The following is a 23,413-nucleotide window of genomic DNA, read 5'->3' as shown; positions in this document are numbered from 1 at the left end:
TTAACTCACCTACCACAATTTGTGCTGTCCATTTACTTCCAAATGTGGGGCCATTCACTAGAAAGTGGTTGACCTACACACCTAAAAAATACATCCTCTTCTGATAAGCCCTGTCTACAGCTTTTCAGTCAGGGGTGGGGGCTCATCAGTGCCTTGCTGCTACATGTAAGAATCATGACTAGATTGATGTTGTGCAGATTTTCTGCACATTCAAAAGTAAACTGATCCTGTCATATCCAAGAGACTCTCTTTTCCTCTGGATACCCTGATGCTCATCTCTTAAAATCTTTCCAGTCACTCTTCTGTGATGGACCTGAAGTTTGGGGGAAGGGTATGATATAGAAGTCCCATTTCTGACCTACAGTGACTCTACAGCCACTTATTCTGTTCAGTTTAAAGGGTTTGGAATTTCTGTATCATTTATTGCATAAACTCCTCTGTTGAGCTCTTAGAATGGCACTAATCTGTGGGTACAGAGTTCTGAATTTAGTGGACAATTTCATGTGATGCACATTTAGTAAACTTGTAGTAGGTTCATCCCTGGAGCCCAAGATCTCCACAACCATGGATTCTTGGTAAGATTTTGCAGTACTGAACATGTGTATGTTGGGACTTATACATAATCTGAAAGAAGTTGGTTATTCATATTATATTCATACCAAGGCAGTACTTATGGGCATATCTTGTCATAGTAGGTATCATTTCAGTTCATAGGATTCACAATTGGACGAGACTGTTAATCTTTTTTCTATGAGAGATAGCCCGCAGATAGATTTCTGGTAAGTATTGATGAGATTTGTCCATGTACTGTCACCAGTGTATTTTGGTGCCTTCACCAGTGAGGTCTTATTACCGAGTTTTGCTGGGTGACCAAGAGCAATGAGAGTAGCTTGTGTTTTTCTGGTGGTTTCCAGGGTACCTCTGATCAAACACTTGAGGGGATTTATCACATACCTGGCAATGGGGTTTTATTTTGGCAACTTATGTGTTCTGGCATAAGCATAATAACTGATAGGATAACTTCAATTATACTATGTATATATTTATTAATACATATATAATATTAAGCTGTATTATACATAAAGCTTATAAAATAGTGGGAGTACATGTGTCATTTCCAAACATCATTACATTTATTCCCTCCTCTGCCCTCCTTTCCTGTGTCTATATTAATTTAACTATACCTTTTCATTATTCCTCTTTTCTTCATTATATCACTTGTGTTCTACTAGTCTCTCTCTCTGTTGTGTGACACTCTTGCTAAGGAGGCATGAAGAAATGTTTATTCATCACAGACCAAAGTAGAAACGCCACCAAAGTCTAAATAGTGAATTAATGAGCCTGTTTGTTACTTACAGGAACTATGGGTGGGGTTATTTTCAGGAGCAGAAATTATTATTGCATCAATAGAACCCACCTAAATATTTGGCAGACTCACAGAACATGGAAACATGGTACTCAGTGGACAGCTTTCAGGCAGCACATCAGGTAGGAGAGTGTCTCTCTCTGACAGCTTAGGTGGTGTGAGCCTCTTCCAGGGAGCTAAGTTGGTCCCTAGGTTACTTGGCTTTTCTGCCTCCTCCATGCTGCATGGCTGGTCTCAATCTCATCTCGACATTTCAGCTCGCCTCAGAGTCTCTACACAGTTCTTAATGCTTATATTAATTTGAAAAGGAAGGGGCCTAATGTATCTGGTTAGTTTTAGGGACTTCCTAAAGTTTTCGTGTTTATTTTATTTATTTATTTTTTTAACTTACTAAGTTTCGCTGCAGGATGGTGGAATATTTTCACTGCTCTTTCCAATATCTTTTGTCTTCTGAGTTTTCTTCCATGATGGAAGGTTTATCTCCCATAAAAGTTTTCTTCTTTCTTCTCACTAATAGTCTCCTTCCAGTTTCCTGGATTCTGCATGGACTCCAAATTAAGTGCACAACTCTAAAGACGTGATGCAAACATCCACATACAGTAGGAACACAGGACATTATTCTCTCTGCATCTGGACTATTTCACTCAGCACACATTTAAGAGTCCTGTGAGGCAAAGCTTAGAGGGCAGAAACTGGCTATTTGCTGACAAAATATTCCTTTATTTTTCCCATGCACACTGGAAAGTGAATCTGCCAGCCTCTCTCAGTTATGTTGTAGTAATGTCACTGACACTGAGTAGCAGCATAGAAGGAACTCATTACTATTTGGCCATGAAGCATATGGTCTTCCATGATCTCACTCAGTGTCTGGAAATGAAGTTCTCCAAAACAAAATTAGAAGACAGTGGGAATTTGAAGCCTGGAATTTTTTTTTTTTTTTAATGAATCTGTCCAGCAGAATAGCTCATCTGGGAACATCTGTATTGAACTTTGCTTAAGTGGGACAAAAAAAACTTGATTAAATTAAGCATCTAAGGATTTGGTGTGTTTGTTATAGCAACTGGAAAGCACTACCCTGAGTCATACAGCTGACAAAAGTGCAAGATTTTGAGACAATCTTTACAAGGTAATAATTTTCCAATTAAAACATATAACAAGTATGTTTTAAATGACTTTTTAACATTTAAAAATATTTCACCTAGAAGAACTTGATATCTACTACACACAAAAAAACCCCAAAAAATATGTGTATAAAGAAGATATATCCTAATTGTCTGAGAAAGCGCCAAATTGATTTCCAAAGTGGTTATACAAGTTTATATTCCCATCAGCAATGGAGAAGAGTTCCTCTTTCTCCACATCCTCTCCAGCATGTGTTGTCACTTGAGTTTTTGATCTTAGCCATTCTGATGGGTGTAAGGCAAAATCTCAGGGTCATTTTGATTTGCATTTCCCTGATGACTAAGGATTTTGAGCATTTCTTTAAGTGTTTTTCTGCCATTCTATATTCTTCTACAGAGAATTCTCTGTTTATCTCTGTACCCCATTTTTAAATCGGTTTGCTTGATTTGTTGCTTTTTAACTTCTTGAGTTCTTTATATATTCTGGATATTAGCCCTCTGTCAGATATAGGGTTGGTGAAGATCCTTTTCCATTCTGTAGGCTGTCGTTTTGTTCTGACAACAGTGTCCTTTGCTTTCAGAACCTTTTCAGTTTCATGAGGTCTCATTTATTGATTGTTGCTCTTAGAGCCTGTGCTGTTGGTGTTCTGTTCAGGAAGTTGTCTCCTGTGCCAATGAGTTCAAGGCTCTTCCTCACTTTTTCTTCTAACTGATTTAGTGTGTCTGGTTTTATGTTGAGGTCTTTGATCCACTTGGACTTTAGTTTTGTACAGGTGGTAAATATGGATCTATTTTCATTTTTCTGCATGTAAACATCCAGTTGGACCAGCACGATTTGTTGAAGATGCTGTCTATACCACTCCTAGGCAAATATCCAAAATATGCTCAAGTATACAACAAGGACATTTGTTCAACCATGTTTGTAGCAGCTGTATTTATAATAGCCAGAACCTGGAAACAACGCAGATGTCTCTCAATGGAGGAATGGATACTGAAATTGTGATACATTTACGCAATGGAATACTATTCAGCAATTAAAAACAAGGAAATCATGAAATTTGCAGGGAAATAGTGGTATCTAGAAAAGATCATCCTGAGTGAGGTATCCCAGATGCACACACACAGTATATACTCACTTATAAGTGGACCTATAAATAGGATAAACATACTAAAATCTTTACACCTAAAGAAGCTAAATAAGAAGGAGGACCCGGGGTAGGATGATCAATCCTCACTTAGAAAGACAAATGGAATGGACATGGAAGTAAAAAACAAGCAACAGGACAGGAGCCTACTGCAGAGGTCCTCTGAAAGACTGTACCCAACAGGGTATCAAAGCAGATGCAGAGGCCCTTGGGTCCAGGCTTTTTTTTTCTGTTGTTCTCCTTGTGGAGTTCCTGTCCCCTCAAGTCTTTCTATCTCCCTCTTCTTCCAAAAGGATTCTGGCACTCTGCTCAAAGTTTGGCTATGAATCTCAGTATCTTCTTCCATACCCTGGTGGGTAGAATCTTTCAGAGGTCTTCTGTGGAAGGCTCCTGTCCTGTCCCTTGTCTTCTCCTACCCCCAATGTCTGTCCTGTTTGTCCTTCTGAATGAGGATTAAGCACAATGGAATGAGAGAGTAACAAATAGTTGTAAATCAACACTGTGCTCTAGGATATCATTCTATACTCATCATGGCCTATGGAACTGTATACAATATTTTTTTTTTCTGTTTCAAACATCTCTCTATTCCTCTCTGAGGATATATAAAGACTTTCAAAACTAGATATCAGACAAAAAATAATCCAATAAAAAATCTAGTATATAACCTAAGTACGTATTGGTTTTTTAAAAGTTTTGGTGTTTTAGGGTAACTTTGATGATCATTTTTTTCCTTTATAGTAACAATTATTATAATGAAAATAAATATTATTATTATTTATTACAAACTATTCACTTTGTAGCCCTGCTGTAGCCCCCCCATCTCTTCCTAGTCCTCCTCTCCCACTTCCTCCCTCCCCATGTCCCTCACCTAGTCCACTGGTAGGGGAGGTCCTCCGCCCTCCTATCAGGTCTGACCCTAGCCTATCAGGTCTCTTCAGGACTGCCTGGATCCTCTTTCTCTGTGGTCTGGCAAGGCTACCTTGCCAGAGGGAGGTGATCCAGAAACTGAAACCTACTTTTCAACTCAATCTTTTGGAGAAAATAGACCTGGAAAGAAAATAAAAGTTCCAAAGTTTTCCACAAACTTGTTTATAAGCTATCTTCTTGATTTTTATCTGAAATACAATTCATATTTCTCCGAACCTATCTGATTGTTGCATGCTTGATCTGCACTGAAACATACATTGTACTGGTCCATTTCAACCCTGAAAAATGCTCTTCAACATGTTTTCATTCTGTTGTGTATATTTCCCTAAAATAATATATTGTTTTACATAATCAACCTTGTAGAAATTATCTAACCCATTCTCCTTTTGTTTTATTTGAAGTGCATCGTTTATCATCACAGGTTTTAGGAGGACTATGGGCTGGCTATAATCCCTTTTCTAGAAGTTTAAAATTGCCATGTCACCCTTGCTTCCTGTATTAGGCAGCAATTGCATTTTGCCTAAGGCTTCTCCATGCTTTTGAAAACTTTCTCTGTGACTTATTGGGCTTTAACTCTACTGTTAGGACTCTTTTCCACACTAAGAGAGGCAGTAAATCTAAACCAAACATACAGATATTGCAGCCACAACTTTTAGACCTATATATTATGTGAAAAAGAATACTTTATTTTCAACTGTCAAGAGATTTTTTATATCATTTTCTTCTTTTCATTTATTTGTCTATCATCTGTCTATCTATCCATCCATCCATTCATCCATCTATCTGTGTGTCTATCCATCCATTAATCCATCCATCTATCTATTGTCAATCTATCTATCATCTACCTACCTATTTATTTATTGAGAGTGCATCTCTCTATATAGTTCTGCTTGTCCTAGAACTCACTGGAAAGACCATGCTAGCTTCAAAATCAGAGATATATGCCTGCCACTGCTTTCCAAGTCCTGGGATTAAAGGCAAATTTTACCATGCCTGGTAGAAACTATCTTTCTTTAATGCTTAATTTAATTGAACCAGGTTTTCCCCTATTGTATTCATTTAATTTATTGCAATGGACCACTCCATTCTGGTTTTGTATCTTATTTTTAGTTATCTAGTCATTTAACAGGTAAAGATTAATATATAATGATAAAACTGGGCACAATGGTTCACGCCTATAATACTAACACTCAGGAGATGGATTTCAGAAGATTATGCATTTAAAACAGCGTGAGCTATGCAGGTATATAGATAATTTGAGCAATGTAACAAGACCCTATGTAAAAGAGGGAAAACAAACAGATTTTATTTTTATTATTGATGTGTTTATTTTATACATAGATGTGAAGTTTGGAATTTAAAAAACAAGTATTTAAAAACAACTTTTCTGCTTTGAGCAATGTTTGCATTAGGTATCACAGAAGTGAGTGATTGTATTATTTTAGGATAACTTATTATCCTTCCTGAATCCTCTCCTCCCCATGCTTTTGTTTTTCATCAGGGAATTAGACTCTTAATAGAAGACACACATTTATAGAAGAAAGAAGTTTGATTTTTGTTTTTAAAGTCTTAGCTTTAAAATAAACTGCAAGGACTTCATATATATTCTGTTTTATCTTGGATAATACTTAAATCTGCTCTAAACTGTATCATTTTTGCCTGGCCTAGTGAGATGTTCCTGTAATTTGAACACCCTTGTAGAAGTGGCAGGATTAGAAATTCAAGGTCAGTTTATACTACATATAAAACCCTGTCATGTCATAAGCAAAACAAACAAGCAGCAATTTCTCAAAGATTTGTCCTGTAGCAAATTTATCCAACAAATTGGACCAGAAGTAACATTCCATATTTTCCATACATGAATCTAAATCATAATTTGTAAAAAAAAAAAGCTGTTCTAAACAATTCTTGGCATGTTAATGGTTGATATGTGCTAGTGATACAAAGATTGTATGACTTAGATCATGGTTTCTGGAACAGAGAAGTTAGCTGAATTTACAATGATTTTAAAACTCATCTATTGAGGAAGTAGTCAAATATTAGAACCATTGAGTTTAACTTGAATAACCTCAACTATCCTTTATTTACACAAAGCATTTTCCATATGCACTTTTCCAAACAGTAAAAGTGATGTCAGAAAAGTATTGCTGGCAAGACACAGTTGAGTACATTATGAGGGAAACAATATTTGGAGCTACAAAATATGTGTCAACATGATAATTACATGCTTATAGGACTGATAAAACCACCTTACAGAGAATAGTTTCCACAGAAAAATCTGAACTGGACCCCACTTCCCTTTAGTTTTTGTCTCAGAGTGAATATAGGATTCCTAAAAACCCTGCAAGCTTCCCATTAATTGCCCATACATTTAGGTACATTTTCCACCTATTCAAACAGACCCCATTTTCCTGGTTTCTTATTCAGAACACCATTGAGAAACTGAGCTCCAAACCGAATTGCTGGAATACTTTCTCTGTGACATGTAACATTAGATTGCTGAAAGATTCTACCATTCTTGAGTAGAAAACCACTAAGTATTCAGTGCAGTGTCTAGTTATATCATGGGCACATTAAAATCACAGGGAAGTCTTTATTTAGGTCTCCGTAGAAAAATATCAGCTGTTAAAATGCATTGATTATCTTTGCAGCCACTATTAAGGGAGAAAACAAGGAACAGGACAGGAGCTTACCACAGAGCACCTCTGAAAGACTCTACCCAGCAAGGTATCAAAGCAGATGCTGAGACTTACAGCCAAATTTTGGATAGAGTGCAGGGAATCGTAGGAAAGAAGGGGGAGATGAAAGATCTGGAGGGTCCTCTTTCTTGTTTATCTTCTTTAGTTGTACATATAAGGAAAATGTATTATAATCTAATATATGTTGAATGGTACAATAATACCTATTAAAAGATAAGTTTAAGAAACAGGTAAGTCTGTACTTTTAAAATAAGCTTGATTAAAAGAGTGTATTTGCTTTAACTACTGATTGTTTTTGAAAATAAAACTAGATGATCTTGCCAGTCTTTGGATTTATAATTTAATTAATTTATCTTAGAAAGTGATTTTTAGCTCTGTGTTTTTCAAATACTGCCCCTAGATGATTTCTGAAAAAAAAAAAAGAGTCTTTCTGTCTTTCTTCTTAAAGAAGTTTCTGAAATGTAGCCTAGAGGACTGAGCCACATGTCAGGTTTGGTTTTTCTGGTTTATATTCATTCGCCTGTGAGGCTGAGAGTACTTATTGCACAAAAGCTTGTAGTGGTGCTACAAACTTCAGCACTCAATGTCTATTCATAAATACAATCTCTTCATCCTGATAGGCAACCAAATACAGCAAAACAAATGCATTGGAAGCCTTTTTTTTTTGAGCTATGTTTTTATTGTTATTTTTTATTTTATTTTTTTATTTTATTTTTTTCGTGTTTTATTTTTTTTCTTATCAGTTACATTTTATTAACTATGTACCCCAGCCGTGTCCTGATCCCTCATTCTCTCCCAGTCCCTCCCTCCCTCCCTCATCTCCACCGTGCCCATTGCCAAGTCCACTGATAGGGGGGACCTCCTCCCCATTCATCTGATCCTGTTTTATCAGGTATCCTCAGGACTGGCTGCAAAGCTCTCCTCTGTGGCCTAACAGGACTGCTCCTCCCTTGGGGGGTGGGGAGACCAAAGAGCCAGCCATTGAGTTCCTGTTAGAAATAGTCCTTGTTCCCCTCACTATGGGAAACCAATTGGTTACTGAGCTACCACAGGCTACATCTGAGCAGAGGTTCTAGGTTACATTCATACATGGTCCTTGGTTGCATGTCAGTCTCAGAAAAGACCCTGTGCCCAGATATCTTTGGTCCTTGTGGAGCTCCTATCCTTTCCTCATCAGTCTAACTCCCCTTCTTTCTTATGATTTCCTGCACCCTGCCAAAGGTTTGGTCACGAGTCTTTGCTTTGAAAACACCGCTAGTTAGAGTCTTTCCAATGCGCTCAGTAGACTCTTGTCAATGTTCAATGAGTATCCCATCTGTTTTTCAAAATGAGGATTGATAATCTTACCCCATGTCCGCTCTCTTGATTATCTTTTTTTAGGTGTATAGATTTCATTATGTTTATTATATCTTATAGGTCTATATAAGTGAGTATATACCGTGTTTGTCTTTCTCCTTCTGGGATATTTCACTCAAGATGATCTTTTCTAGATTCCACCATTTGCCTGCAAATTTCATGATTTCCTCCTTTTTGATTGCTGAGTAGTATTCCATTGTGTAAAAATACCACAATTTCTGTACCCATTCCTCCGTTGATAGACATCTGGGTTGTTTCCAGGTTCTGGCTATTACAAATAAAGCTGCTATAAACATGGTTGAGCAAATATCCCTTTTGTGTACTTGAGCAAACTTTGGGTATATACCTAGCAGTGGTATAGCTGGGTATTGAGGAAGCACTATTCCTAATTGTCTTAGAAAGCGCCAGATAGATTTCCAGAGTGGTTGTACCAGTTTACATTCCCACCAGCAGTGGAGGAGGGTTCCCCTTTCTCCACAACCTCTCCAGCATGTGTTGTTCCTTGAGTTTTTCATCTTGGCCATTCTGATGGGTGTAAGGTGATATCTCAGGGTCGTTTTGATTTGCATTTCCCTGATGGCTAATGAGGATGAGCATTTCTTTAAGTGTTTCTCTGCCATTCGACATTCCTCTGTCGAGAATTCTCTGTTTAGCTCTGTTCCCCATTTTTTAATTGGATTACTTGGTTTGCTGCTTTTCAGCTTCTTTAGTTCTTTGTATATACTGGATATTAGTCCTCTGTCAGATAAAGGGTTAGTGAAGATTCTTTCCCAATCTGTAGGCAGGCGTTTTGTTTTGATGACAGCGTCCTTTGCTTTACAGAAGCTGTTCAGTTTCATGAGGTCCCATTTATTGATTGTTGCTCTTAGAGCCTGTGCTGTTGGTGTTCTGTTCAGGAAGTTGTCTCCTGTGCCAATGAGTTCTAGGCTGTTCCCCACTTTTTCTTCTAACAGATTTAGAGTATCTGGTTTTATGTTGAGGTTTTTGATCCACTTGGACTTTAGTTTTGTGCAGGGTGATAAATATAGATCTATTTTCATTTTTCTGCATGTGGACATCCAGTTGGACCAGCACCATTTGTTGAAGATGCTGTCTTTTTTCCATTGAATGGATTTGGCTTCTTTGTCAAATATCGAGTATTCATAGGTGTGTGGGTTTATTTCTGGGTCTTCTATGCGGTTCCATTGCTCCTCCTTTCTGTTTTTATGCCAATACCATGCAGTTTTTATTACTATTGCTTTGTAGTACAACTTGAGATCGGGGATGGAGACACCTCCAGATGATCTGTTGTTGTACAGGATTGTTTTGGAGATTCTGGTTTTTTGTTTCTCCATATGAAGCTGAGAATCTTAATAGACCATATAGTTTGTCATAAAGAAAGCCTCAACAGATACAAAAAGATTGAAATAATCCCTTGTATTCTATCTGACCACCATGGACTTAAGCTGGACCTCAACAACAACAGAAATAACAAACTGCCTACACATACATGGAAACTGAACAACCTGTTACTCAACGACAGCTGGGTTAAGGAAGAAATAAAGAAAGAAATTAAAGACTTCCTAGAATTCAATGAAAATGAAGGCACAACATACCCAAATTTATGGGACACACTGAAAGCAGTGCTCAGGGGAAATTTTATAGCACTAAGTGCCTGCAAGAAGAAATTTGTAACAGCACATACAAACAACTTAATGGCCCAACTGAAAACCCTAGAAAAAAAAGAACCAGATACACCCAAGAGGAGCAGAAGGCTGGAAATAATCAAACTCAGGGCTGAAATCAATCAATTAGAAAAAAATAAAACTATTCAAAGAATCAATGAAACAAAAAGCTGGTTCTTTGAGAAAATCAACAAGATAGACAAACCCTTAGCCAAACTAACTAAAAAGCAGAGAGAATCTATCCAAATCAACAAAATCAGAGATGAAAAGGGTGACATAACTACAGACACAGAGGAAATTCAAACAATCATTAGGTCATACTACAAAAGCCTATATGCCACAAAATTTGAAAATCTAAATGAAATGGACACTTTTCTTGATAGATTCCATCTTCCAACATTAAGTCAAGATCAGGTAGAAAGACTGAACAGCCCTATATCTCCCAAGGAAATTGAAGCTGTCATTAACAGTCTCCCCTCCAAAAAAAGCCCTGGGCCAGATGGTTTCAGCGTGGAATTCTACCAGACCTTCAAAGAAGCGCTCACACCAATTCTCCTCAAACTATTCCACAAAATAGAAACAGACGGTACATTACCAAACTCATTCTATGAAGCAACAGTCACCCTGATACCTAAACCACACAAAGACCCAGCAAAAAAAGAGAACTTCAGACCTATCTCTCTTATGAACATTGACACAAAAATACTCAATAAAATACTTGCAAATCGAATCCAAGAACACATCAAAGATATCATCTACCATGACCAAGTAGGCTTCATCCCAGGCATGCAAGGGTGGTTCAACATACGGAAATCCATCAATGTAATCCACCACATAAACAAACTAAAGGAGAAAAACCACATGATCATCTCCTTAGATACTGAAAAAGCATTTGACAAAGTCCAACACCCATTCATGTTTAAAGTCTTGGAGAGATCAGGAATACAAGGCACATATCTAAACATAGTAAAGGCAATATACAGCAAGCCGATAGCCAACATCAAACTCAATGGAGGGAAACTTAAATCAATCCCACTGAAATCAGGGACAAGACAAGGCTGCCCACTCTCTCCATACCTCTTCAACATAGTACGAAGTCCTAGCCAGAGCAATAAGACAACTAAAGGAGATCAAGGGGATACAAATCGGAAAGGAAGAGATCAAAGTGTCACTATTCGCAGATGATATGATAGTATATATGAGCGACCCCAAAAATTCAACCAGAGAACTCTTCCAGTTGATAAACACCTTCAGCAAAGAGGCAGGATATAAAATCAACTCAAAAAAATCAGAAGCCCTCCTGTATACCAAAGACAAAAGGGCCGAGAAAGAAATTAGGGAAACAACACCCTTCACAATAGCCACTAACCACATAAAGTACCTTGGGGTGACACTAACCAAGCAAGTGGAAGCCTTTTTTTTAAGTTATAACTACTTTGAAATCAATATAGTATCTCAGATAAGACCCTAGAATATTTCATTTCTAAAGGGATAGTTGATCTCCTAAATTTACACCAAAGTAGAAAATATTGCTGAAGGTTTGACTTCTCCAAACTGGAAAAGCATATGGTGCCCATATTAGATATGCAGCTAGAGAAAGGAAGAACAGTGTTTTCATCACTGCTGCAAGACAAGAAGTTTCAGATATCTTTGGAGTGAGCACAAAATCCTCTTTCTCAATGTGCTGTTGAGGCTGATATGTGCTATAAACTCATGGGAGCATACTAATGAGCATTGTTCCCTTTTCCACTTTTGCCTTTCTGGGTGTGGTGTTTAACTAGTGAAAAATACTAGTTTTCACTTCCATATAATAGAATACTCCTATACTCTGATAAAGTTGTACCGACACGTATCTCTGAAGGGTTGAAGGGACATTCATTTCCTGTGAACAGCTGGCTGAGGAAATGGCATGTGACCCAGTTCTAATTACTTTCACATATATATAACATTTTTTATTTTTATTATTTATTTATTATGTTTAAAATTTATTTTTATTTTTATTAATTACAGTTTATTCACTTTGTATCCCCCCTGTAGTTCCCCCCTCCTCCCCTCACAATCCCAGTGTCCCTCCCTCTTCCCCACCCATACTCCTTCCCCAGTCTACTGATAAGGGGAGGTCCTCTTCCCCTTTCCTCTGATCCTAGTCTATCAGGACTCATTAGGACTGGCTGCATTGCCTTGCTCTGTGGCTTGGTAAGGCTTCTCCCCACTCAGGCAGAGGTGATCAAACGACAGGCCAATCAGTTCATGTCAGAGACAGTCCCTGTCCCCATTACTAAGGAACCCACTTGGACACTGAGCTGCCATGGGCTACATTTGTGCATGGGTTCTAGGTTATCTCCATGAATGGTCCTTAGATGGACTATCAGTCTCAGAAAAGACTCCTGTGTCCAGATTTTTTGGTTCTGTTGCTCTCCTTGTGGAGCTTCTGTCCTCTCTAGGTCTTACTATCTCCCCCTTCTTTCATAAGATTCCTTGCATTCTGTCCAAAGTTTGACTATAAGTCTCATCATCTTCTTTGATACCCTGCAAGGTACGTTTAAATTCCTTGGAAAGCTTTTCTTTGTCCTAACACAGAAGAGCAATAGTATGCTGACAAACTTTGAGAACCTCATTTTCTGTAAATAATATATATCAATAATTTCTTACTACTTAAAGTTTAGGCTGAGTTTTTATGGCACCCAAATGTAGTAAGAAACATGTAAAAATATAGTGTGAGCAAAGGAACAGAAAGAAAAACATAATCTTTGACTGAGAAAGTATATTGTTTTCTATATTATCATCTCCATGTTTGATACTGGAAAAGTTTGTGAGTATTAAATTAAATGATTTCATGTATTATGTTAAGAAGTTTCTGCTTGTTCGACTAGAAGTGTGCTGTAATTAGTGTGTTCTAGGAAAACAAGTGGAGAGGTGACATTCAGATACCTGCAGATGATGCAAAGAATGACAATGAGAAAGGAAGTCAGGATAGACTCCCTGGGCAACTTTTCTCAGGGGAGAAATTCCTGAGGATGAATACTGAATAGAACTGTTCATTCACATACACACATTGTGTGTGTTTGTATGTGTGTGTGTTGTAAATCATATTGTACAGATATGCCCAAAGGAATATAAGCACTCTCTTATCTATTTCATGAAATTCAAGCAAGAAGAAATTCAAGTCAACTGAGTTAAAGCTTTTATTTCTTACTAAATAGCTTTTCAGAAATCTCATGCAGATATTAAATATGGCAGATTAAGTACTAATATAAAAGTCACAACAATCTTGAAAAGCACAAGACACAAAAATTACTTAATTAAAAATATTACTCTAGAGAAATTTTTCAGTGTCCCTTTTAGAAACACTGTTTCAGACCCTTCAGTCAAGATGTGTTATGGTTTCCATACCCCCTCTACATGCTAACATGTAGAATGCTTCATAAAACTCTTCAAGGAATGCTGTGAATATTTCCCAGAAGTATATGCCACTATTGCAAATAGAGAAAAAGAGGGATATGACTAATGAAGTCAAGATCTGCCTACACCAATTGCTTAGATAATTAGCCTAGTATAAAGTAACCTACTTTGGGTTTCAACTCACTACATCATTTCCTAACACCCTTAGAACACACTTTTAATCCCAAACAGTGTAGGTGACGTTAATGTATAGAAGGAAGCACCCATGTTTGAAAGTGGCATCTAATTGAGGGGCAGCCACTGAGACTCCAGAATGGCCTGGAAAGGCTTGGGAAGAGCTCTCATCGCATCCCCTCATCTGAGGAAATAAAAACAACATTTCCATATATGGTATTCTGTTCTTTATGTATTCTGTTCTTGAAGTTACTTGGTAGTAAGTAAATTAACAAGTATTATTCAGATCTGCTAATTAAATATATTATTATAAAACTTTAAAACAGGTCTCTTCCTACCCCCTTCTCTCATACACACACAGAAACACACACACGCACATACAATGACAAACACAACATATGCTTCTGAAAGCTTTCCATTCCAAATTAGTATAAAATTCCAAATATTTAACCAGTGAATGTGTGACACTTTCATTGAGTCTAAGATGAACAGTGGGAGTGTGTTTGCTAAAACAGAAAGAGAGCATGGATCTATTACAGCTTTTACTTAGGGAACCAATTTTAAGTATTTTTTTTATGATAATAGAAAAAGTTATAAAATTTATGTGGAAAATCTATATAATGTACCCTAAAAAAGAATCTTCATTTTTATACTTAAGTAAATTCTGTCTATTTTTAGCGAATAAACAGGATAATATTGTAAAAATAATGAATGTTTTAATTTCTAGGGAAAGTTTTTTTAAACTGTCATAATGAATCCTATCAATGTTTATAATAAATATATGCTAAAGAGAAATGGGTAGCTATGAAACTAGCATAATGCAATAAAAATGAAAATATTGTTAAATAATAAAATGCAGAAAATAAAAGGATAACACCACAGAGAACAAATAGAAGCAGATAGTATAGTAACGAAGAGGAGGAAAGGTAGCTCAGTGGATAATGGCACTTGCTGTGCCAGCCAGGAGCCTTAGTTCAATTGTTGGGACTGATGTAAAAGTGAAAGGTCACAAGTGCCACGAAGTTGTCCTCCAGTTGCAGGCCTTGGTGTAAATGTACTCTCCCTCAAATAATAGACATACTCAATAATAATAAATGTAAAAAGACAAAACACACATACAGAGCTTCCTAGGAGCAGAAGTGACGTGAACTATTAAAAGTACAAAACAGTATGAAATATTTATCACATGAGTACTCTAAACAACAAATATAGCCTACAAAACTACAATTAAGAAATGAAAAAAAAAGCTTTGCTTGAGATAAGTTAGAAACTTTTGTTCCCTTTTTAATCTGTCCTTATTATGATGCAACTTAAATACACATATTAATCCTTTGAGAGTTTTATTCACTACTGCTCCTTGTCCAGTTCTTCCCAGCTCTGCTCCCACTTAAATAAACTAAAAAGCACTTCATTGAGCTCAATTCATCCACTTATGTACTCCTGAGGTGAAGATGGACCACTGCAAGACCGTTGACCTCCCAAGAGACACACCTTAGAAAAACCCCAATAATCTCCCACCAACCACCAACTGTTCAAAGAACCGCATTTTGGGATGCAGCTGAGTCTGCTGAGATTGAACCATTCCATCTGCAGGGAAGCTCCTTAAGCAGTAATGTAAATGACTCCAAATATCCAGGAATTCCCAAAACTGACCAAATTAACTAGGCTCCTTCCTTCAAGAGTAAACAAGGCAGTGGGTGTGGTGGTGCACACCTTTAAATCCAGCACTTGGTAGGCAGAGGCAGGTGTATCTCTGTGAGTTCAAGGCCTGCCTGACCTACAAATTGAGTTCCAGGAAAGCCATGCTGCACAAAGAGAAAACCTGTCTCAAACAGACAAAAAGAGTAAAGAAGGTAAATTGTAAAAATAACAAGACTAGACCAACTTCCTGGAAGAAGCAGAAAGCAGCTGCTCTGCCTAGAAGAGGTTTAGACCACACAGGTTTAATTCACCTAGAAGGGGCATTCTTCAACTTGTCAAACTGCATGTAGGCTGTGCTGTATGCTTCACGTTCCCAGATTTTGTCAACTGTCAGCAAGAGTTTGTTTGGTGATACAGATTTTTTTTTCAGTGTTAGAAAATTTATTATATAAAAATTACTCTTTTTTTAAAGACTACAGAATTTCTGACAAAAAAATATTGCACTAGGTGATTCATTTGTTCATAGTTCTTGAGTTTTTTTTCTTTTTTATTATTTTTTAATATCAGTTACAGTTTGTTAACTTTGTATCCCTGCTGTATCCCTCTCCCTCTTTCCCTCCCAATCCTACCCTCCATCCCTCCCTCATCTCCTCCTTGCCCTTTACCAAGTCCACTGATTGGGGAAGACCTCCTCCCCTTTCATCTGATGGTGGTTTATCAAGTATCTTCTTTCTTTGAGTCTTTTCTGCTCCTATAAGTAATCCCTCATATTCCTGTAACTACTGTCAATGCAACTTATCGGTTCCCCAAGTTGGACTTTGGTGGCATCTGTATTTTAGTCTGTTGTGAGCTCCCTATCTGGCATGAGTAGAACTGTGTCTCCCTAGGGAAGGTTTTGTCATACAACATGAATATTTTCACCTTCCATGATAGACTGTTGGACTGGCTTGGTATTATGCTGGTCTTGTGCAGACATGCTTGTGTAAGTTCATTAGTGCAATGGTCTTGTCATGTCAGGTAGACGCTGTTTTGTTTTGTTTTCATAGAACATCTACCTCTCACAGCTGTTTATCCCACTATTCTGTAACTGTCTCTGAGCTTTGGGGAGGAGATAGGGTATAGATGTCCCATTTGTGATGGACAATATTTTCACTTTGACCTATTCTTAAGTCTTTTTAAAAATTATTTTTATTTCCTTGTTTTTAATTGCTGAGTAATATTCCATTGTGTAAAAGTACCATAATTTCTGTATCCATTCCCTTGCTGATGGACATCTGGACTGTTTCCAGGTTCTAGCTATTACAAACAAGGCTGCTACAAACATGGTTGAGCAAATGTCCTTATTGTGTACTTGAGCATCTTTTGGATATATGCCTAGGAGTGGTATGGCTGGATCTTGAGGAAGCACTATTCCTGTACATGTTCAAACCAAACAAAAATTCTGGCACTGAGAAAGGGAAGTGAACACAAAGTCCATACGGAGCCAAGAAGCTATTTTCAATTGATTGCTGCTAGAAGGGGAAATCAGTCTCCTTCAACGGGGTGAGACTGGGTATATCAGCTATACCTCAGGGCAGGCTGCATGCTGAGGAATAGATGATTTCATTTAGGGGAGAGAATATGGAGCTGAATGAGTAAGGAGAGAGAGGTCTGAAGGAAACTGGAGCACAGGAAGAATATGAAATATTATAAGAAAAAAGCCAAAAGGTCCATGTGATCAAATCCTAAAAGAACTACAAGTATAATAAATGTACCTTCTTAGGGAATTAGCCACAAATATATCCACACTGTAGTATAGCTACATTATTCTGTTTTGATGATGAAAGTTATTTATGTAAAAAATTATCAAGGAATTCACGAACAAATGCCATGAGAGATAATAAGTGAGCTGATAAATGGTCAGGTTACATTGGGTAAAACTATGTTTCTACAAATCAGTCATGATGAAGCAAAATTGAACCTAAGAAAAGTAACTTATGATAATAATAAAAAATGTACATTTAGCGATAAAAATAAGAAAGTAAGTGATTTAAAAACTGAAAATACAATGTATTCTGCAAAAATTTAGAAACATTGTGGTAAGAGAGCAATACTACCTAGATCATATAGCAAATTTGCCATAACTCTGTCAACATCCCCATTTCTTTGAGTATATAAATTGACAAAAAAGTTCCTAAAAACCCATATAAAAACCTAAAGAACCCAGAACAGTCAAAAATATGTTGAAATAGACTATCAAAGTAAGACAGATCATGTTTCTGACTGTATAGCCCAGCATATAATTACAGTCATCCTTATTCTGTGGTATTCAACTATCAATTAATAAAAACTCACCATTTAATGAAGATTCCAAAACAAATAACAATTCAGACGTTGATTAACTTTTCCCTCTCTTTCTCTGAAAATTTAAGGTATGGTTTCATGAGTGCTAGCTAGGCTAGCGCTTTACCATCTAGCTACAACACCAGGCCTCTCTTAATCTTTTGAGCCTGGGTTCATGAAGCTTCCCACAGTGGTGAATTCAGTTTGCAGCTGAGGGCAAACCCCAGGGAACCTGTGAGCCTACCACCTCAGCTTCCTTATCATAAGGCCTGGCTCCATCCATCCAACAAACAAACAAACAAACAAACAAGCAAACAAACAAACAAAGCAGTGGTTAGACAAATACACTAGTTTAAAACTAAGTTTATGTTTAAATAACATTAACAAAAATAAGGTAAATGAATGAAGTCTTGGAACACCATCACTAAATCTATAAAGCAGTTGGAAAGTAACATGATTATAGACATTGATGTCATACTGTGGAGACAGCTTCTAGCTATGAAACTCAAAGAGCAAATAAGCAAAGGAAATACCAACTGACAGCATAAAGCTTTAAATTTTATTTATGTAGTTTTTTTTTTGTTGTCATTTTTTTGAGATACTGTCTCATTACATACCTCTGATTGTCCTGAACTCACTATGTAAGCCGGTCTCGCCTTGAGCTCATACAGATCCACCTACCTCTGCCTCCCATTTGCTGGGATTAAAGGAGTTTAAAAAATGTGTTTCCAAGTAAGTAAACTGTTAAAACACAGAGAAATTAAAACTAACTACTCACAGAATTAGAACAAAAAACTTAAATTATCTGGCTTATTTGGGCCTAGTATCTACAGCTGTGCTGTTCTGCACTAATAAAGCTGGTTTTGCTGTACAGGAGGCTTCAGGGTTAAGAATATGGATGTACCACTGTTTGAGAGGACCCAAGCTGTTCTCAGAACCCACCTAGGACAGCTCACAGCTGCTTACACCTCAGCTGCAGAGGATCTGGTGTCCTCCCCGGCCATGGAAAACACCCACATACATGTGTACCCTGAGCCTTGTAGAACAAGCCTTTTAGAAACCAAAAGAGGCTGCTATAATTACCCATGCCAATAAATTTAAACGTTTAGACGAAATTAAGAAAATTCTAGAAACAGAAGTACCAGAAAAATCACAACAGACATTAAAATGAATAATATTATTTATGAAAATAACTTAATATTTAATTTAAGATACTCTGACCATACTCCTTGTTTTTAACTCATGAAATTTACGAAGCATTTAAGAAAGACGTGAATGAATTCTGCATAAACCCTTACATAGAATAGATGCTGATAGTTTTTTGTGCTACAAACCAGACCCATTGTACCTCTTCCACTCCAAATGGACAAGGACATTATGAGAAAAATTATTGCCCAATCTCAAAAGCAGTCACATGTGCATGGGCGTAGCACCTCACAAACAGGCTGCGGCAGGCATACTGTGCGTGTGTGTGTGTGCATGTGTTGTGGTATTTATTCTATAAATTCATCAACTTAATTCCACAAATTTAAGATTAGTTAAATAACCAAAAATGTGTGCATTTCACTGCATGGTTAGAATGAAAGGGAAGCACTACGTATCTCTTCCCAGAAACTGTTATTTTTCTGTAGACTGAGCGTAGATATAGCCCATTTCTTTCACAGTCAGTGAGCTTTAAAGCCCACATACATGCTCATGAAAATCTGTCAACTCTTCAGGGCCTTCTTCTGTGGGGAAATCGGCTAACAGCAGGACCCTTTGAATTACATCCTGCAGATCAATCTGACATTACTTTTCCAGCTGTTCCTCCTCAGGACTTTCTGAGACTATAAAGCAGAGGAAACAATAATTCTTTTATGACTACCATAATTACTGAAATGGAATCACCTGGCGTTTCTGCACCCATCTCTGTCTGTTAAGTTTATAAAGGCATGAAAATTCCATGTGCCATAGTCAACTGACACACAGAAATATGTTCTTTGCACTTTGACTTCTGCTTTTTCAATGAGTTGAGCTACATTTAAATGAAATCTGATTATTTAGAATATTTAAATGTTATGTTATTCTGGTCATTCTACAAATTCTTGATTTGGAGACAATATATAATTTATTTCATTTTCTAAATTGTTAAATGCAGTATTATGACATAGATAATGGAAAGTTAGCATATAAGAAACAATGAGTAAAATGCTGGTAGCCTGTATTGTGAGAAATGATATTTCTATTTAGACATTAAATCGCAAAGTCAAGGCAAATCTTATGCAACTCTAGATGTCTTATGTTAACTAACAATAGCAGAAACAGTATCTTAGTCATGTTTAAGTATTTGTTCTAACCTAACATCAAGTTGGATAGTCTCTGACTAAAATCCTGACAAAGCTCTTTGCTTAGTTTTCCCAAGAGACCAAGTTATCATTTGTCAAATTGTGACATATTTAAGGACAGTGGTATGTAAAGTGTGTGGTGACATAATTTACTTAATTTAGAAATCCATCAATCGTGTGTGTGTGTGTGTGTGTGTGTGTGTGTGTGTGTGTGCATATATGCTCATAGGTTGCATAGCTATATGGGTATATGCAGAATCTAATGAAGAATTTACATATGAAGAATTTACAAGAGGATAATTTTGTCTATCAATTTATAGTGCTCCCCACCTTATTTTTTGAGACAATATCTCTCATTGCTCTTGAGCTCACCAAATAAGTTCACCTGACTAGTTAGTGAGGGCCAGGGATAATTTTGCAACCGCCCTCAAGTTAGGAGTTTATAAGCATGGGACCAGAACTTGCTATTTTAGTTATTCTGAGGATTAAACTCAAGTTTTAATGTTTGCACACCAAACATTTTACCAGTTGATCTGTTGATGATGTCTAGGTTTATGGTCCATAATTATTGTAAAAGATACATGAATTGATGTGTGTACAATACACATATATATCCTATATGTATCCTTCATGTATGTAACAAATAATGGTCCATCTGGATAGTATGGTAGTTCTAAGGTTATTTTTTTAAAAATATTGCATGCTATTGTCCATAGTGACTTCTGCAGAGGTACGTAAGGATTATTCTCTTCCTACATTGCTACAGACATTTGTTTATTTGTTTTCTACAGGGTAATTTTTTTTTTGACTGGGGTGAGAAAGCTGTCTTAATTTGTATTTTTCTAATGTCCAAGGATGTTGAAAACATTTTCGGTTATTTATTAACCACTTTTAATTTTGAGAACTGCCTATTCATTAGCACATTTATTATTAGCATGATTGTCCTTGTGTGTGTTTTTCTATTCCTAATTATTTGTTTTCTAGATATTAATTTAATATCTTAAGCGTAGTTCATAGGATTCTTCACTTTCTGTAGTCTATGTTTTAACTGTAGTGATTATTTTCTGTGCTATACAAAAGAAGTTTAATTTTATGGAATCCCATATGTCAATTTCTGGGGTAATTTCTTCATTTGCCCCTGATGATGTGGTATTGCCTGGCCACAGAGGAAGAGGGTCCAGGCAGATGACACTAGTGGAGAACAAGCTATGGGCAGATGACACTAGTGGAGAACTCCCTTGTTCAGTGGACTAGGGGAAGGGGATGTGGGAAAGAGGGAGGCAGGGTGGGACTAGATGGAGATGAGGGATATACAATGAATAAATTCTGAAGGAGAAAAAAATTTAAAAAGACAAAAAAAGAATCATGGTGTTGCACACCTTTTTCTGTTTTATGCATTATTTTCTTTATTTTTGGCATGTCTGAAGCCTTTACTCTCCTCTGTCTTCAGAACAGACATCCCCTGTCTTTTAAAACATTGACTGTCAGCTTCATCAGGTGACACAGAGGCAGTTTCTACCCCAAATGGGACTCAGAATACACTTGTTTCTTGGTGTCTTAACCAAGTGCTGTGTCTGAATCCTGGCAGGAAGATGGAAATCCTTGACCTCTTTCATGTTCTAGAAAATTCCCAAATGTTTGCAGTCACACAACCTCTGTACTTCCAGGTGCAGCATAGGCTACTCTAGTTGTAGTATGATTAAAAATAACTTTTTACCCTCAAAAAGACAAACATTTGAAGCATAAATTATATATCTCTTAATTTGGATCACAGAATTCTTCTATTTATTTATTTATTTATTTATTTATTTATTTTAATTTTTATTATTAGTTACTTTTTATTAGCAATGTATCCCAGCTGAATCCAGATCCCTCACTCCCTCATTCCCTCCCAACCCCACCCTCCCTCCCTTATCTCTTTCCTGCCCTTTTCAAGAATTCTTTAAGAAATAAAACAAACAGTATTTTTATATTCTGTCATGGAAGTGATTTTTTTAAGAGCAGGCCAGAAATCATATTAATTTTTGATTATGAATGTGTACATTAAGACATTTAAACTGAATGACTTACGTTCCAGTTCTGCGGGATGATGTGAAGTGATTTGGAATGAATCAATATATCAATTTTATTTTGAAAAAGTAATAAACAAAAATGTTTTGCATTTTTTATGAGCTTAAATTTTTTTTGATAATGTTCTTATTATTTATCTCATTTCTCTGTAGAACTGGACCCTGTGATCAAGGAGCTTATGATTCAAACAGCAAAACCAACTTTTGGCCATCTGACAGATGTAAGAAAAATGTTCATATTATAGTGAATATCATTAGTTTCAGGAACTAGATGTTAATAATGATTTATGATGTTCCAATGCCTTGTGACTTTCCCATTAAAGGTATTGTAATATGGCATATTATTTAAAATCAAAACAATAGGAAACTTTAAAAAAGTATTTGTAATAATTCATCACTTCTGTGTCTGGCTTTTACTGTAGTAGCATTTTAAAGTTTGAGTATTTAGGCTGCAACATTTATTATGAACAACTGTCACAAAGTTGTGTTTGTAGGCAGCCTTTCTTAAAAAATTTTTTACAATGTTAAGCAAGATTATAAACTTTGAAACTTCAAAGAGGTGATTGATTTTGTTTTGGCATTTTAGTTTACTTTGTATATTTTATGTAAATAGCATGGATGCAATATACATACACATATATATGCATATATACACATATATACGAATATCTATACATTTTCACATATATGTATTTGCATAGCAGTCTGTGTAAAAATACATTTGTAATGTGCTTGCGAAAGATATAGAGGCTTAGTGCATACCAGAATGTTAACTGTCTCACTGAGTACCTGAAGCATATAGAGAACCTGAAGTCCACAGCTTTCCAGAGGGGCCTGCAGAAGCTCTTCTGTGCGAAGGGCATTAGTCCTCTTGAAAATAACCTAGAACCCAAATGGGCTAAATGTGCATGGAGCTGCTATCTATGTAAAATGTGGCCGATCTTATGTTATAAAAATGTGATATGAGAAAATGGTAGAGACGTCAAATGAAGATGGAATCGGCTTTAATGGATTAGGCCTGCTAGGTCCTTGAGGACTAGAATGCCTAAAGTGACTTTTTTTTTTTTTAAGGTAAATCATTCATCTAGTTCTTTTTTTTATTTTTTAATTTTTTATTAATTACACTTTATTCATTTTGTATTCCCCCATAAGCCCCTCCCTCCTCCCCTCCCGATCCCACCCTCCCTCCCCTTTCTGCATGCA

At 36.7% G+C, this 23,413-nt stretch overlaps 1 protein-coding gene across 1 annotated transcript in view; it reads left to right on the top strand.

The window, feature by feature from the left end:
- Cnbd1 (cyclic nucleotide binding domain containing 1) overlaps positions 1–23,413 on the top strand; it is a 411,690-nt gene that overhangs the window by 327,896 nt on the left and 60,381 nt on the right. The window contains 1 exon segment of the mRNA XM_055603581.1: positions 22,364–22,431. Within this exon segment, the coding sequence (XP_055459556.1) occupies positions 22,364–22,431 (68 nt within the window).

Source organism: Psammomys obesus, unplaced genomic scaffold (genome assembly GCF_907164565.1).
Source record: "Psammomys obesus unplaced genomic scaffold, mPsaObe1.curated_primary_1811, whole genome shotgun sequence".
NCBI classification, from domain to species: domain Eukaryota; kingdom Metazoa; phylum Chordata; class Mammalia; order Rodentia; family Muridae; genus Psammomys; species Psammomys obesus.
The sequence above is the reverse complement of the archived record's forward strand: the minus strand, read 5'-3'. Positions and strand labels throughout refer to the sequence as shown.